The 13,460-nt window shown below is 40.8% G+C and overlaps 1 protein-coding gene across 1 annotated transcript in view; it reads left to right on the top strand.

Annotated features, from left to right (window-relative positions):
• LOC142095472 (uncharacterized) overlaps positions 1-9,549 on the top strand; it is a 148,175-nt gene extending 138,626 nt beyond the window's left edge. Inside the window, 4 exon segments of the mRNA XM_075178416.1 lie at positions 5,520-5,603; positions 5,719-5,816; positions 6,527-6,623; positions 8,025-9,549. Coding sequence (XP_075034517.1) covers positions 5,520-5,603; positions 5,719-5,816; positions 6,527-6,623; positions 8,025-8,965 — 1,220 coding nt within the window. The 3' untranslated portion in view covers positions 8,966-9,549.
• Positions 9,550-13,460: the final 3,911 nt, after the last annotated feature.

Below are 13,460 nucleotides of genomic sequence, written 5' to 3'. Positions count from 1 at the left end.
ACTGCAACATATGAACAAAGATACATGCCAGACGATCTTAAGCTTTATTTGTAATGCCTGGCACCCTACTCTCGACACACCTTCTCCCACTTAAATTTGTAGAGATCTTTTGGCAAGTAATTGTTGAAATGAAGCCCTTCAATATAGACCTGTGTAATCAAAGGGCCTCCAGAGTTGAGGAATGAGTCGGAATTTGAGGCGAGGGAGGTGAATAGATTCCTGAACTTTAGGCACTGAAAAAAGCAGCCATTGGAAAAGTGGAAACATGGCTTCAACTCAGGAGAAGGGAGCGATAGCTGGCAAAAATGTTGTACTATTTTTGGCCCAGCAGGCAAAAAAGTTTACTTTTGAGGCCACATGGGAAGGCAGGATTATCCCAGAGAGAGGTCATCCGGGAGGGACTGGACATCAGATTATAAACTTGTGTATGGAAAGCAAAAACCATAGAGCAAAGGGAAATCATGCAAGTTGGGTCCTCTTTAGGTTTGATCCACAGCAGCGTATATGGGGAGAGCAACCCAGCTAGGTCTGCTTCTACATCACCCCATAATCTGGATGTGGAGCCAGCGTATCACAGGACACACTGTGATAAATGTGGGGAGGTGTAATAGTGCCGCAGGTGTGGAGCACCTAGGCCGCTCTCTCTGGGCTGTTTATACATGCACGGCATAAATATTCTGAGTCAAATATTGAGACATTTGATATAATAAGCTAGTTGAATTGATACAAATTGACAAGTGTTTATGTACTTGGTGGGTACGGTGTGAACAAGAGTATCACAACACAGAGATGGCTGGGAAATTTCCGAGTGCCTTCATAATTTTGGCCTTGGTTTTAATGAAGTGGAATCACACCACTACATCCCTTGGAGGCTGGTCAGGAGATTGTTTTGGGCTTAATGTGCAGTGGGCCCTGTTAGGTTGAATTTCATCAGAGTTGTCCAGTACTAGTTTATGAAAGAGGCCTTCCAGATATTTTGGAAGGGCTTCTTTAGACATTGACTTGGGAACATTTGTGTTCCTCCATATGTTCTTTAAGGAACTCTAATGTAAGTCTGAGATTATTTTGTTTGCAAGCCTTTTGAAATGCACAAAAAAGAAAAATACACCAGCACCAAGCTTAAAGTAAATCCGGAATAGTGATGTTACCAAAAATTTAATTCATTAAAAATATAAAGTCCACCACCTAATCAAGAAACCTGTTTTTATTGCTATCAATAACAATGTAAAACAGTAAAAATCTGTCAAATAAAGTAAATAGCCCCACAGTGTACACTGTAAATCACACATAAACCTGTGCTCAAAGGAACATGTAGTATATTTCCAATAGATATATAATGGTGGTGGTGAAAGTCACATCCTTGGTGAAACACACTGTATATAGAAGTGTTTAGGCACAGTTCATTGTCTAGTTGGATACAGAGCTTTAGTCTCTAATGAGCTGATATAACATTCAGCTTTCACAAGAAAAAGGCATATACTTACCTGGACTCCTTGGTGCTTTTTTAGATCTCGTAGATTTAATAGAAGGGAGTATGATGTGAGTGGAGAATCTAGTAAAGAGTCACAACAACAAATCCACAGATATCATTGTGTTTTTGTTTGATAGCATCTGTGCGGACTCCCAAAGCAGAAGGTTTAGATCTGAACTTTGTCAAAACTACTATATCATCATCACCATTTATTTATATAGCGCCACTGATTCCGCAGTCCCTGCCCCATTGGAGCTTACAGTCTAAATTCCCTAACACACACACACACAGAGAGACTAGGGTCAATTTTGATAGCAGCCAATTAACCTACTAGTATGTTTTTGGAGTGAAACCACTGTCTGATATGTGAGCCATAATCATTCAGAGGAGGATCACCCGAATTCAGGTGTAGGCGAATCCTCTGGAATTCGGGCATGGGGGAGATTCAAAAAAAGACTGAGAGCCCAGGCCGGGTTTCTTTTTTTATTAATAAAACAAAACCCAAAAGCTAGAGGTATCTGCCTGAGATGTTGTCTCTTGACAATGAGATTAGGTGGGGTTCAAGAAGCCCAGAGTTGTCTCTGTAAAATTGTAAAAATGTGAAATTGTATTGTGGCGTCTGTTGGGCATGGATGAGCTTAAAAGAATGTAAGCATAGACCCGCCGGGGCTACACTGAAGAAGTGTAACTATATGGCTGCTTAAAGGTTTTTTTGAAGAGCTTGCTGGAGGTGTGCAGTGTGCTAAGAACATTACGCCACTGAGCCACTGCCTTATTAAAGAGGGTTTAGGTTATGTCTCAAAGAGATTGGTTAATGGTACCATGGAGTGCTGTTTGAGAGTCCTACTGTGGTCTCCAACAATGAAGACCTGTGTAAATAGAGTCCCACAAGCATTGTGGAACGAGGTGTCAACTGGGATGATATGTATAATATCTTGTCAATTTTTTCTTCATATGAATCAGGTTAAGCTCTGTCCAGCTGATGTCACTGATAAGCGGAATTACTAATTTCACTCCATGACCACTTGCCAAAGTTGAAAGTGCTTCATAGCAGAAAAATATGGTTTAATATATGGTTTAATAAGCGGAAATGATCCCTGAAAGTTACTTGGGCCCTTCAGGGAGGGCATGTCCGGTGCAATGTATCTTTCAAAGACACCTTTTATACTAAAAGAAAAGATGCTTTCCTTTCTGTTTATTAGCAGTTCTTAGTTGAGAGTACAGGTTTCTTCAGTGGGCTATGTGATGGGCAATTGAGGCTTCAGGTGAGGGAGACCATACCTAAATTATGGAGAGACGGGAACAGGTAGAGTTAGTCGGACCCAGTATAAGAGTGGACTAGTGGGCCTGTGGTCTTGTAAAAGGTGGTGTTCAACCACACTAGTCCCTTGTGTAGGAGGTGGGAACGGGTTAAATTTCCAAGACTTGTGCAGCACAGTCTATCAGTATGGAGTTAAGTTGTTTGTCTTATTACAGTCAGGCTGAGTAGTGAAGCTCTGATGTAGCCTGTTTATTGATTACAGGACTACAGATGGAATCCAGTGAGACAGGCTCCGGGGCTGGGCTAATTCCCAGGGAGCTGTCGTTAGTGGAATTCCACTGGTGAGACTCTATATTAGCTTTGATGCTTTCTCTAGATATTTGGTCACCATGCCCGGTGTTTGAGAGTCGAGAGCAGGTCGTATGCACAAATTCTATTCAGAGAGAGCTCAGGAGATGCATATCTAGACCTCTTCAATGCTGGGCCACGCCGGCCTCCCCCACCCCGCCATCACATTCTTTAAACCACCTACGTTATCATATTACTCATCCCTCTGCCTTCTACGTTATATTACTTATTCTTACACATTTTATATTATCTGATTTTTTTTTTTCTTTATTCCCACGCTTTTTGCATTTTCATCCCATTTTCGGTCCTACACCTTTTATATTGTTATCACACCTGCTATATTGTCATCTTAATCACTGCCCTACACCTTCTATAGTAGCATCTAGTTTACTGTCTTTGTAGCAGCTCTGGTATCGGGGACATAGTCCAGTTGCGAGTGTGGAAGGAATCGGGCACAAAGCAAGCTTCGTGCAGGCAGAAGTGAAGCATAGTTAAACAATATTAACTTGGTACACAGTTAATGAAGCAGAGATGTAGTCAAGGACAAGCCAGTTCCGTATGCAGAAAATTGTAATTGAACTAGAGAGGCAAAATCACAAATACAAACCACAGCAACCGGGCAAGGTAAATGGGAAGCTGCTGGGTATAAATAGTCCATGGTTCTTCTGATTAGGAGCAGTTGAAGCTCATTGCGTCATTAGAAATCACTGGTTATAGCCTATCAAGACCTGCTGTTCAATTAACAACTGTCTCTGTGGCATCAGGACCTCAACAAAGGTTTGTACATGTTGCTAAATTGTTCGGTCCAGACTTACTTGAAGCACTAACTACTTTAGCCAAATTACTATTGCCGGGGTACCTATTGTCGGTCTATGATAACCTGATTTCCTATTGGCATAAATCAGTCGACAGGAGAGGAGAAAGTCAAACGCAAACAAGTTCTTGCAGTTTCAGAATCAGCTCTGAGGGTCTTCTCAGGCTGCTCCTCTATTTAAATCTAAGCTTGAGCATTAACTGGTTAACAACAAGTACATATAAGGACAAATCTTTCTTTGCAACAATAAATACATATAAATCAATATCCTTTGTCCAGTTCTACGTAATGTCCTCCAGGCTACTCTTGCATCCTGTTATTGTCTGTTCCATAGGAAACACTTGTTTTTCTTCAAGGGCGTAGTTCTCATATCTGTAGTTATAGTTTTTTAAGGTATTTCACACATATATTTGTACCTTTTAATAACTATTCATTGTTTTCTACTCTCACACTATTACCTTCCACATACGTGAAAATGTTCCTCAATTCTTTTTCTCCCCACAGGGGACATTTAATAGGTAATTAATAGCTCAGCATGCCATAAGTGTAACTGCCATTCAGCAGACCATTTTCATTGTCTCTGGACTTGTCCTATGGTTTGACATTTTTTTATATTAAAGTTTGGAAATTGCTACTGAAGAACTAGTGAATTTCCTACCTTTTACCCTTGAATGGGCAATCCTGGGAATTTTGCTTTCTAAGATAAGAGTGGCTAAAGGTGAAAGGACATTATTACTTGCCATGTTTCAGCTGCTGGTAAAAGTATTCTCCAAATGTGGATTCAAAATGCTCCACCTTCAATTGAACTGTTCAAGGACAAACTCTCTTTTTTTTGTTTCCTGGTATCTGGTTTGCCTGCACCTCCCATGCCTTGAACTCACTAATCTACTATTTCATTCAGCATTGATAACTCATGTATTTTGCTTTTAGGGAAGTTAGTATTATGTATCCATTTAGTAATAATGGTATAACCTGTTGTATCTACTTTTACTGATTACTATTTGCCTTTTTTTATGCTTTGTTCACCAGACATTATACCTTTTATGTTTATTTTGCTTCTTATAATATTCTATGATTGTTTGATTTATCATGTCCACTGCTGTATTTATAACTTCAATAAAAGGAAAACATGTTTTTGATTTTTTAAAGACACTGTACCATTAATACAGATTCCAGGGTTGAAGGCCCTGGCAGGTTGTTAGTCACAGCGCTGTACTTTGTATAATTCCATCTTATACACCCTCTGTATGTATATATATATTGTCATTGCGGTAACTGTCTTACACTGTGTATATAATATCGGATCATGTTCACTTGCCAGTGACCTGTATAGAACATCTTACAGTTGATAGGATAGTAATCACATGACTGAAAACATTTGCACTCACTTTCCAGTCTACCTGCTTACTGAAGAGAACCCAGGAATGTCTTGGTGACATCTCTGTGGCCCATGAGGTTAGGGATTCCTGCATTACAAGACCACCTAATTATATAGAGTCAGATAAACCACTTTGAATCTTACCTGTGATGTTTACTTTGGTTTCTCTCAGTTGTGGCATTACATAAGAGTGAAGAAAATATCTGGTGCGCGTGTAACACCCAGCGGCTACAAGAGGACTGAGCAGGACCCATGCAGGAGTGTGTAGAAAGACACAAGGGTCTATACAAGGACGTGGCCATGGACAATCATCGCCCCCTCACATCACCGGGTAAGAGGAGACTTATTTATTAGAAATAAGAGAGCAGTTCTGATATCCTACTAGATATAAACCTCATCTACTAAACACATACAAGCAGTGTATTCAGTGACTGTGTTTCCTATAGGTGGATCCAGTGGCAGAAATACCCCAGAGAGATCTCCCCATTCTCCGTATTCACAGGATTGTACAGAGGAGAATGATAGTGACCCACAGGATTATCAGGTAGATGGAATTCAAAATACCAACTTAACGTTACATATTTGGCGTTAAATTGTCCTTGTAATGGTGCTAAATTAGCTTAATATTCTATTAAAAATACCACTTTACCTCAAGTTTTTCACCAAGTAATTGTTTGTTTTTTATAGAATAAGGACTTTATTTACTGCCATTTTAAATACTGGATGGTTGTTGTACATGGGATATTGTACTCCCTACTGTAAATGTTAACATCCCTTAGGATGTAAGCTCATATGAGCAGGGCCCCCTCCCCTCCTGTCTCCATACCTGTTCTTCCGCTCCGTCTTCACTGCATACGACTGGCCGGAGTTTCTGAAGTATTGGTACTTTTTGTTCATTGTTCTGTATGGTTTCACCCTGTATAGTCCACTGTTAGTACTGTGTGCGGCGCCGCGGATACCTTGTGGCGCCTAACAAATAAATGATGATGATGATGATGATAATAATAATATTAGAAGTCATAGAGGAGTTTTATGACCAAATAAAGTCAAACCACTAGTGTATTTATACAGGTCACAGAAATCCAAAGTAAATTCTAATATATGTAATAATTTACAGTAAGGCGTGTGCATTATTAACTTATAACATAATGTCTCCAAATGAACACATTAGAATTGATTGTACAGATTTTATTTACAGGAATGAAATCAAACCTTATTATATGTGATATGGATATTGTTTTGTGGGTTGTTTAGGTTGAAGATCTGATTGATATTAAAGTTGAAGTTATAGAGGAAGAAGAGGAAATGGATGTTCTGCAGTGTAAGGAGGAGGAAATCCCTGTAGAGATCAGTGAGTAATAGACAAGAGTGACATATTCTCCTTGTTCAGCCAATAAAAACATTCTCTTATTCTACACCCTCCTCTGTCTACAAACTAATGAGGGAAAAGTATCTGCCCAGTGGGGGAGTCAGGAGACATCAGCCCTTGTTAGACTCCTGTTCTCCTCCTCACATCATGTCACTGTGTGTTACCAGACAAGAGATCTGACCAGTCTCCTCCACACACTCTGGTGTTTCTCATACATCAGGAGACATCAGCCCCTATTAGACTCCTGTTCTCCTCCTCACATCATGTCACTGTGTTACCAGACAAGAGATCTGACCAGTCTCCTCCACACACTCTCTGGTGTTTCTCATACATGAGGAGACATCAGCTCCTATTAGACTCCTGTTCTCCTCCTCACATCATGTCACTGTGTGTTACCAGACAAGAGATCTGACCAGTCTCCTCCACACACTCTCTGGTGTTTCTCATACATGAGGAGACATCAGCTCCTATTAGACCCCTGTTCTCCTCCTCACATCATGTCACTGTGTTACCAGACAAGAGATCTGACCAGTCTCCTCCACACACTCTCTGGTGTTTCTCATACATCAGGAGACATCAGCCCCTATTAGACTCCTGTTCTCCTCCTCACATCATGTCACTGTGTGTTACCAGACAAGAGATCTGACCAGTCTCCTCCACACACTCTCTGGTGTAGTCTCCTCCACACACTCTCTGGTGTTTCTCATACATGAGGAGACATCAGCTCCTATTAGACTCCTGTTCTCCTCCTCACATCATGTCACTGTGTGTTACCAGACAAGAGATCTGACCAGTCTCCTCCACACACTCTCTGGTGTTTCTCATACATCAGGAGACATCAGCTCCTATTAGACTCCTGTTCTCCTCCTCACATCATGTCACTGTGTGTTACCAGACAAGAGATCTGACCAGTCTCCTCCACACACTCTCTGGTGTTTCTCATACATCAGGAGACATCAGCTCCTATTAGACTCCTGTTCTCCTCCTCACATCATGTCACTGTGTGTTACCAGACAAGAGATCTGACCAGTCTCCCCCCACACACGCTCTGGTGTTTCTCATACACCTCAGTACAGGAGTTTTCAATCTTATCTTTATTTACTGACCCCGGGGGCACCTTAGCAATGTATTTACAGGTCATGTGTTATTTTACCTATGATCATTTGTGGGACATTCACTTGTGACATTACCCACAATCCTTCCTGGGCAGTAAAAAAACACAGGGCTAGCTGTCCTCTTCAGAAATGTTATATTAAAGATCATATCTGTACATATAAAATTGGATTATCGTGATCTACATGAAGTTACTCGTAGTATGAAATTGTTTGGTCATTGATATTTTTTTCTAGTGGAAACATTTCCATGTGTTTATTTTATTCCCAGCAGATGGACACAACAAGAATACTACGGAGAATTGTAAAATAGAAGATAATGATATCACACAAGATTCTCCAGGAGAAAACATCATTACCCTAAATATACATCCAGTACTTCACAGTGCATTTATAATAACTGAGGTTTGTTCTCCTGATAAATTAGATATTGCCACACGTAGTGCAGCTAGAGGTAAAGTGTTTCCTTGTTCTGAATGTGGTAAATGTTTTGCCCATAATTCAAATCTTGTTACACATCAAAGAATTCACACAGGTGAGAAGCCATTTCCATGTTCTGAATGTGGGAAAAGTTTTAAACAGAAATCCGATCTTGTTAGACATCAGAGAATTCACACAGGCCAAAAACCATTTCCGTGTTCTAATTGCAGGAAATGTTTTACGCAGAAATCGGATCTTCTCAAACATCAGATAATTCACACAGGACAAAAGCCATTTCCGTGTTCTGAATGTGGGAAAAGTTTTACACGTAAATCAGTGCTTCTTAGACATCAGAGAATTCACACAGTTGAGACTCCCTTTCTGTGTTCAGAATGTGGGAAATATTTTGTACAGAAGTCCGATCTTGTTTATCATCTGAGAATTCACATGGGTGAAAAACCATTTTCATGTCATGAATGTGGTAAATGTTTTACCCAGAAATCAGATCTTGTTATACATCAAAGAATTCACACAGGTGAGAAGCCATTTTCATGTTCTGATTGTGGGAAATGTTTTACGCATAAAACAATGCTCATTAATCATCAGAAAATTCACACAGGAGAAAGGCCCTTTCCATGTTCTGAGTGTGAGAAAAGTTTTGTTCAGAAATCAAATCTAGTTTATCATCAAAGAATTCACACAGGTGAGAAACCATTTCCATGTCCAGATTGTGGGAGATGTTTTACCCAGAAATCAGATCTTGTAAGACATCAGAGAATTCACAAAGATTAGAAACACTTTCCATGTTCTGATTGGGGGAAATGTTTTACAGAGCAATCAAAACTTATTGAACACTGAATTCACTTCGTAGAAATAACCAAAAAAAATAATAATAAAAGTAGATAAAAAATACAAAGGATGGCTGAAGCCAACATTTATTAAAGCAAAATATCCAGATAATTATACATAAATTTATACAATGTATACAAATAACTGTATTTTGGCTTCACTCTACATGACAAATACATAATACACACATCTTTTGTAGAGATGTAATACACGAACCGGACACTATTGCCTAATTTTAGGCCTGTAAAAGAAAGTTTGGTGGATTATAAATAGTTGAATGATATGTTGAGTAAATATATATATATATGGTACAGTGTTATAGAGATGTTTACATTGACTTATTTTGTAGCACATTTTAGTTATTTAGTTTGAATATGTGATATAGATGGTAGGCATCTTTGAACGATGTTTAGAAATAAATAGAATGTACAGTGTTCATGTTACTGACAGTTTGTTCACACAGATACAAGAATGAGATTGATTTAATCAGTGTGTATCTTCCAATAAAGCCTCTCATTTTATTAAGAGCTATTTTCTCATATTACCTTCTATTCTCAGCAGGCAGTGGGCGGTAAACTAGGGCATTGCGAAAACATGTTTTTATGGTAAAGGTCTATATTAGTGGTTCCTACCTTGTTGGTAAATGTAATTATGATTAAAGTGACAATGTTTGTGTATTATAGTATACACCATTGTAACATCTCGGTGTGTTTTGAGATTGTTCTTTACAGTGACCGCAGGTACAAAGTTAGGCCAAGTACAATATGCAAATGAATTGACCGTGTAAAGGGATGGGGTGTACCAGTCAACCAATGGCAGGAATTTGGTACAGTGTTTTAGGGTTTCTCTGTTGAAGTAAAGATAACCAGCATGGCCCTGGCCAGAGGTTGCCTGTCCCGACACAGTAAGCTGAACCCTATTGACAAAGTGCCCATTACACAGGGCAAATTCTGTGTACACTTATTTTTCCTCAAATCGCACCGTTTTGTTTGACCAGATTGTAGCGGGGATAACAACTTTTTTTTTTTCTGATGGGAGGAACACTGTCGATTGTGCTGTGGGCATTACTTACTAAGCTTTATTTGGAAATAGTGGAGGACTCAGACTCTACCCAGTTGGGAGAATGGGATGAGACTGCCAGGAGCCAAGGCATTCAGGACCTGGTGATGGTCGGTCCACCAAGCTTTGGATGTGGAAGACTAGGGGTCTTCTGACCAAGGTCTTTTTAGCCGAAAGAAGCCCATCGGCGGATTTAACAGACATAGCCGAATTGGCTTGGAGACAAACGGACCAAAAGTTTTCAGTTCCTCGCAGGTGTACCACTATTTACCCTCTGCAGGGTGGGGGGGGCATCTGAAGCTGTTCAAGGATCGGACGATGTCCTCCCGAGACCGTTGGATTTTGGGAATCATGTCAAGAGGTTACATCATTGATCTGGTGGGACCTGCACCCCAGGGGTTCTTTATAACCTCTTTACCCAGGGGCCTGGTAAGAAACAGAGCAATGCTGAAGGGAAACGATTCTCTTTCTGCAGGAGTCATCTGCAGGGTCTCGGATACGCAGAAAGGTCAAGGGTTCTACTCAAACCTTTTCTTTGTTTCCCAAACCAGACTTTTCAATTGGACCCATTGTAAATCTGAAGGGTCTCAACCAGCACCTCCGAGTGAAGAGTTCCGTGTGGAATCGGTTCACTCAGTAATCAACAGGTTGGAACCCTCAAGTTCCTGGCATGCATAGATATTTGGGACGCCTACCTCCATGTTTCCATCTGGGAATCATCAGTCCCTTTTTCAATTCATGGAGGGAAGGGCCCATTACCGGTTTTGGACACTTCCCTTTGGACTTTGCACAGCACCGAGAGTCTTCACAAAGATTATGGCCATCATGGCTGTGGGCTCTGGAAGTCAATGTTGTTGTTTACTTGGACGGTCTCCTCCAGTCACCTTTTCAGTGAGCTTCTGACTCTCACGATATGGATCTTAGAGCAACACGGATGGATCACCAACTTCACAAAGTCCCAGTTGATTCCCTGTTAAAGAATGCTTTTCTTAGGCCTTCTCATGGACACCACACAACAAAAGATCTTTCTTCCGGAGATCAAAGCTTGTTCCATACAGATTATGGTGCAGAGAATGCTCAACCATCCCCTGCCTTCCATGCTCAAGGGCATGAAACTTCTGGGACAAATGGTATCCATCTTCGCTCCCATACGGCCTGTTTCACTTGCGCATGTTTCAGTAGGACCTCCTCAGCAAATGGTCAGGATCCCCATCTCCTTCTAGAATCTCAACAGATTCTACTGTCATCAGAGACCTGTCTTGCACTTCGTTGGTGGCTGGATTACAATCATTTGACAATGGGCCAATCCTTTATTCTGTGGTCCTGAAACCTTGGTCACCATGGATGCAGGGCTGGGGGACGGTGGCTCACCAGCTCCACCTGCAAGGGACTCTGGTTCAGCTTCAATTAACAATGCCGTGGCAGTGGCGTACCTTATCCAACAAGGCGGCACAAAAAGCATTGTGGACATAAAGATTGTGTCAGATTCTGGCTTGGCCAGAAACTTTGTGCAAGCAATATCTGCGATCTTGATCCCTTTATCTTTAGTGGACACCTGGGAGGCGGACTACCTCAGTAGGCATGCGTTTCTTCCAGGAGAATGGTTTTCCATCCTCGGTTCTTTTGAAATCTTGTCCAGAGGTGGGGCCTTCCGGACCTGGATCTCATTGCATCGCGCCACAACTGTTAGGTTCCCCTGTTTTGTTCCAGGACCTGGGACCCCTTAGTGGTTGTGGTGGATGTAATTACAATGACCTGGGACTTTTGGTTGGGGTACCTGTTCCCACCCATTCCGATGATTCAGCGGGTACTCAGAGTAAAACTGGGAGGCACTCCAATAATCCTGGTGGCACCAGACTGGCCCAGGAGTGTCTGGTACGCCGACGTTTTGCTCATAGCAGAGGAGCCGGGATGGGCTCTTCCTCTCTGTGCCGACCTTCATCTTCAAGGACCTTATCATCATCAGGACTTGCCTCGGCTGGCTTTAACGGCATGTATGTTGATGCCGGTATCTGGCGGTCCAGAGGTTTTTAACCAAGGGTAGTGGAAACTCTGTCTCATGAACAGATACCACTAGTTGCTGAATCACTTACAAATATATCACTTTCTTATCCCAAACCAGAACATAGAAACTCTGGCTGTCAATGTATCAACGGCATAAAAAATAAGCCTATTTAAAAACTATAAACCATTCCCACAATCTCCCACGAAGTTGCTGGTCACAAGCATAATTTCACAAAATTATCCAACCTTGTAATAAACCACAATCTACCAGGGCCTGGGTTCTCCAATATAGGTCAACAACACAGAACAGAGACACTATTTACTAATCAAATCCAGAAGAAGTATAGGTGCCTAACAATGTAGTAATGACCACCAACTTAACCCATAGTAAACCTGCCTATAAAAAGCAGTTTGCACCAACATGTGGCCGAAAAGAGAACTTCTAAAAAAGTATAACCAGAAATGCTCATAAAGGTCAGCAGGAGGAGCCCACGAGTCTAGAACATGTGGCCCCACATCATAACAATGAATTCTTCCTGTCACCTCCCATATGGGGATAATGGAATGTGATCGATAATCATACACTTGATGGAATTGACTATATGTTTAAATTTCACAAAGTGATGAGACATTGGTCACTGGGACCCTGATTAAAGACCGATACAGGGACATATAATGACATAGATAACAAAAGAGGAAGTGCATGATAGAAAATGGTTAATCTGATATTCCTTAAGGTAATTGGGATGTAAAAGCTATCCCCTACAAACAGATGTCTGGAAGTATTATTTTAAAAGGGAAAGTACCTTCAGGGCTATCAGACATTGTGTGAACGAACGTCCATTCATTACTCCCTCTTTTGTAGCAGAGCATGGGCCTATGATTTCCTCTGAGATTTCAAAATAGGATCTGTAGTTAACACAGGCTATTCTTTTTTACTTACCGATACAGCTTCCTTAGTAAGTGCTGATTGTGAGAAAAACACTAAGTACTTCATAAATTCTTTTGATTCTGGGGAACTTCCTTAATCAATTTGGAAATAGATTTGAGTGAATAGCCCTTTGCAATACATCTAGTATTTAAAGTTTCAATCAACTTTGAGTCATCGCTACTATATTTTTGGGCTCTGGTGAACTGTGATTTTGGTGATTTTTCAATGGAGCTGGGTAAAAACTGGAATTATGTTAAAAAAAAAATGTTAATAGCTGTAGGTTTGGAGTATAAGCTGGTACTGAGCTTGCCATTTTCCACGTTGAAAAGAAGCGTTGAAAAAAATTAATCTTCATATATATTGACATGCATGGTTAATTTCACAGGCGAGTGTGAAAGATTAATCTCAGTGACCAGATCCTGAAGAAATTTGTCACCCCCTGTC

This window comes from Mixophyes fleayi, chromosome 6 (assembly GCF_038048845.1).
Source record: "Mixophyes fleayi isolate aMixFle1 chromosome 6, aMixFle1.hap1, whole genome shotgun sequence".
NCBI lineage: Eukaryota > Metazoa > Chordata > Amphibia > Anura > Limnodynastidae > Mixophyes > Mixophyes fleayi.
This window is presented reverse-complemented; position numbering and strand designations above follow the sequence as displayed.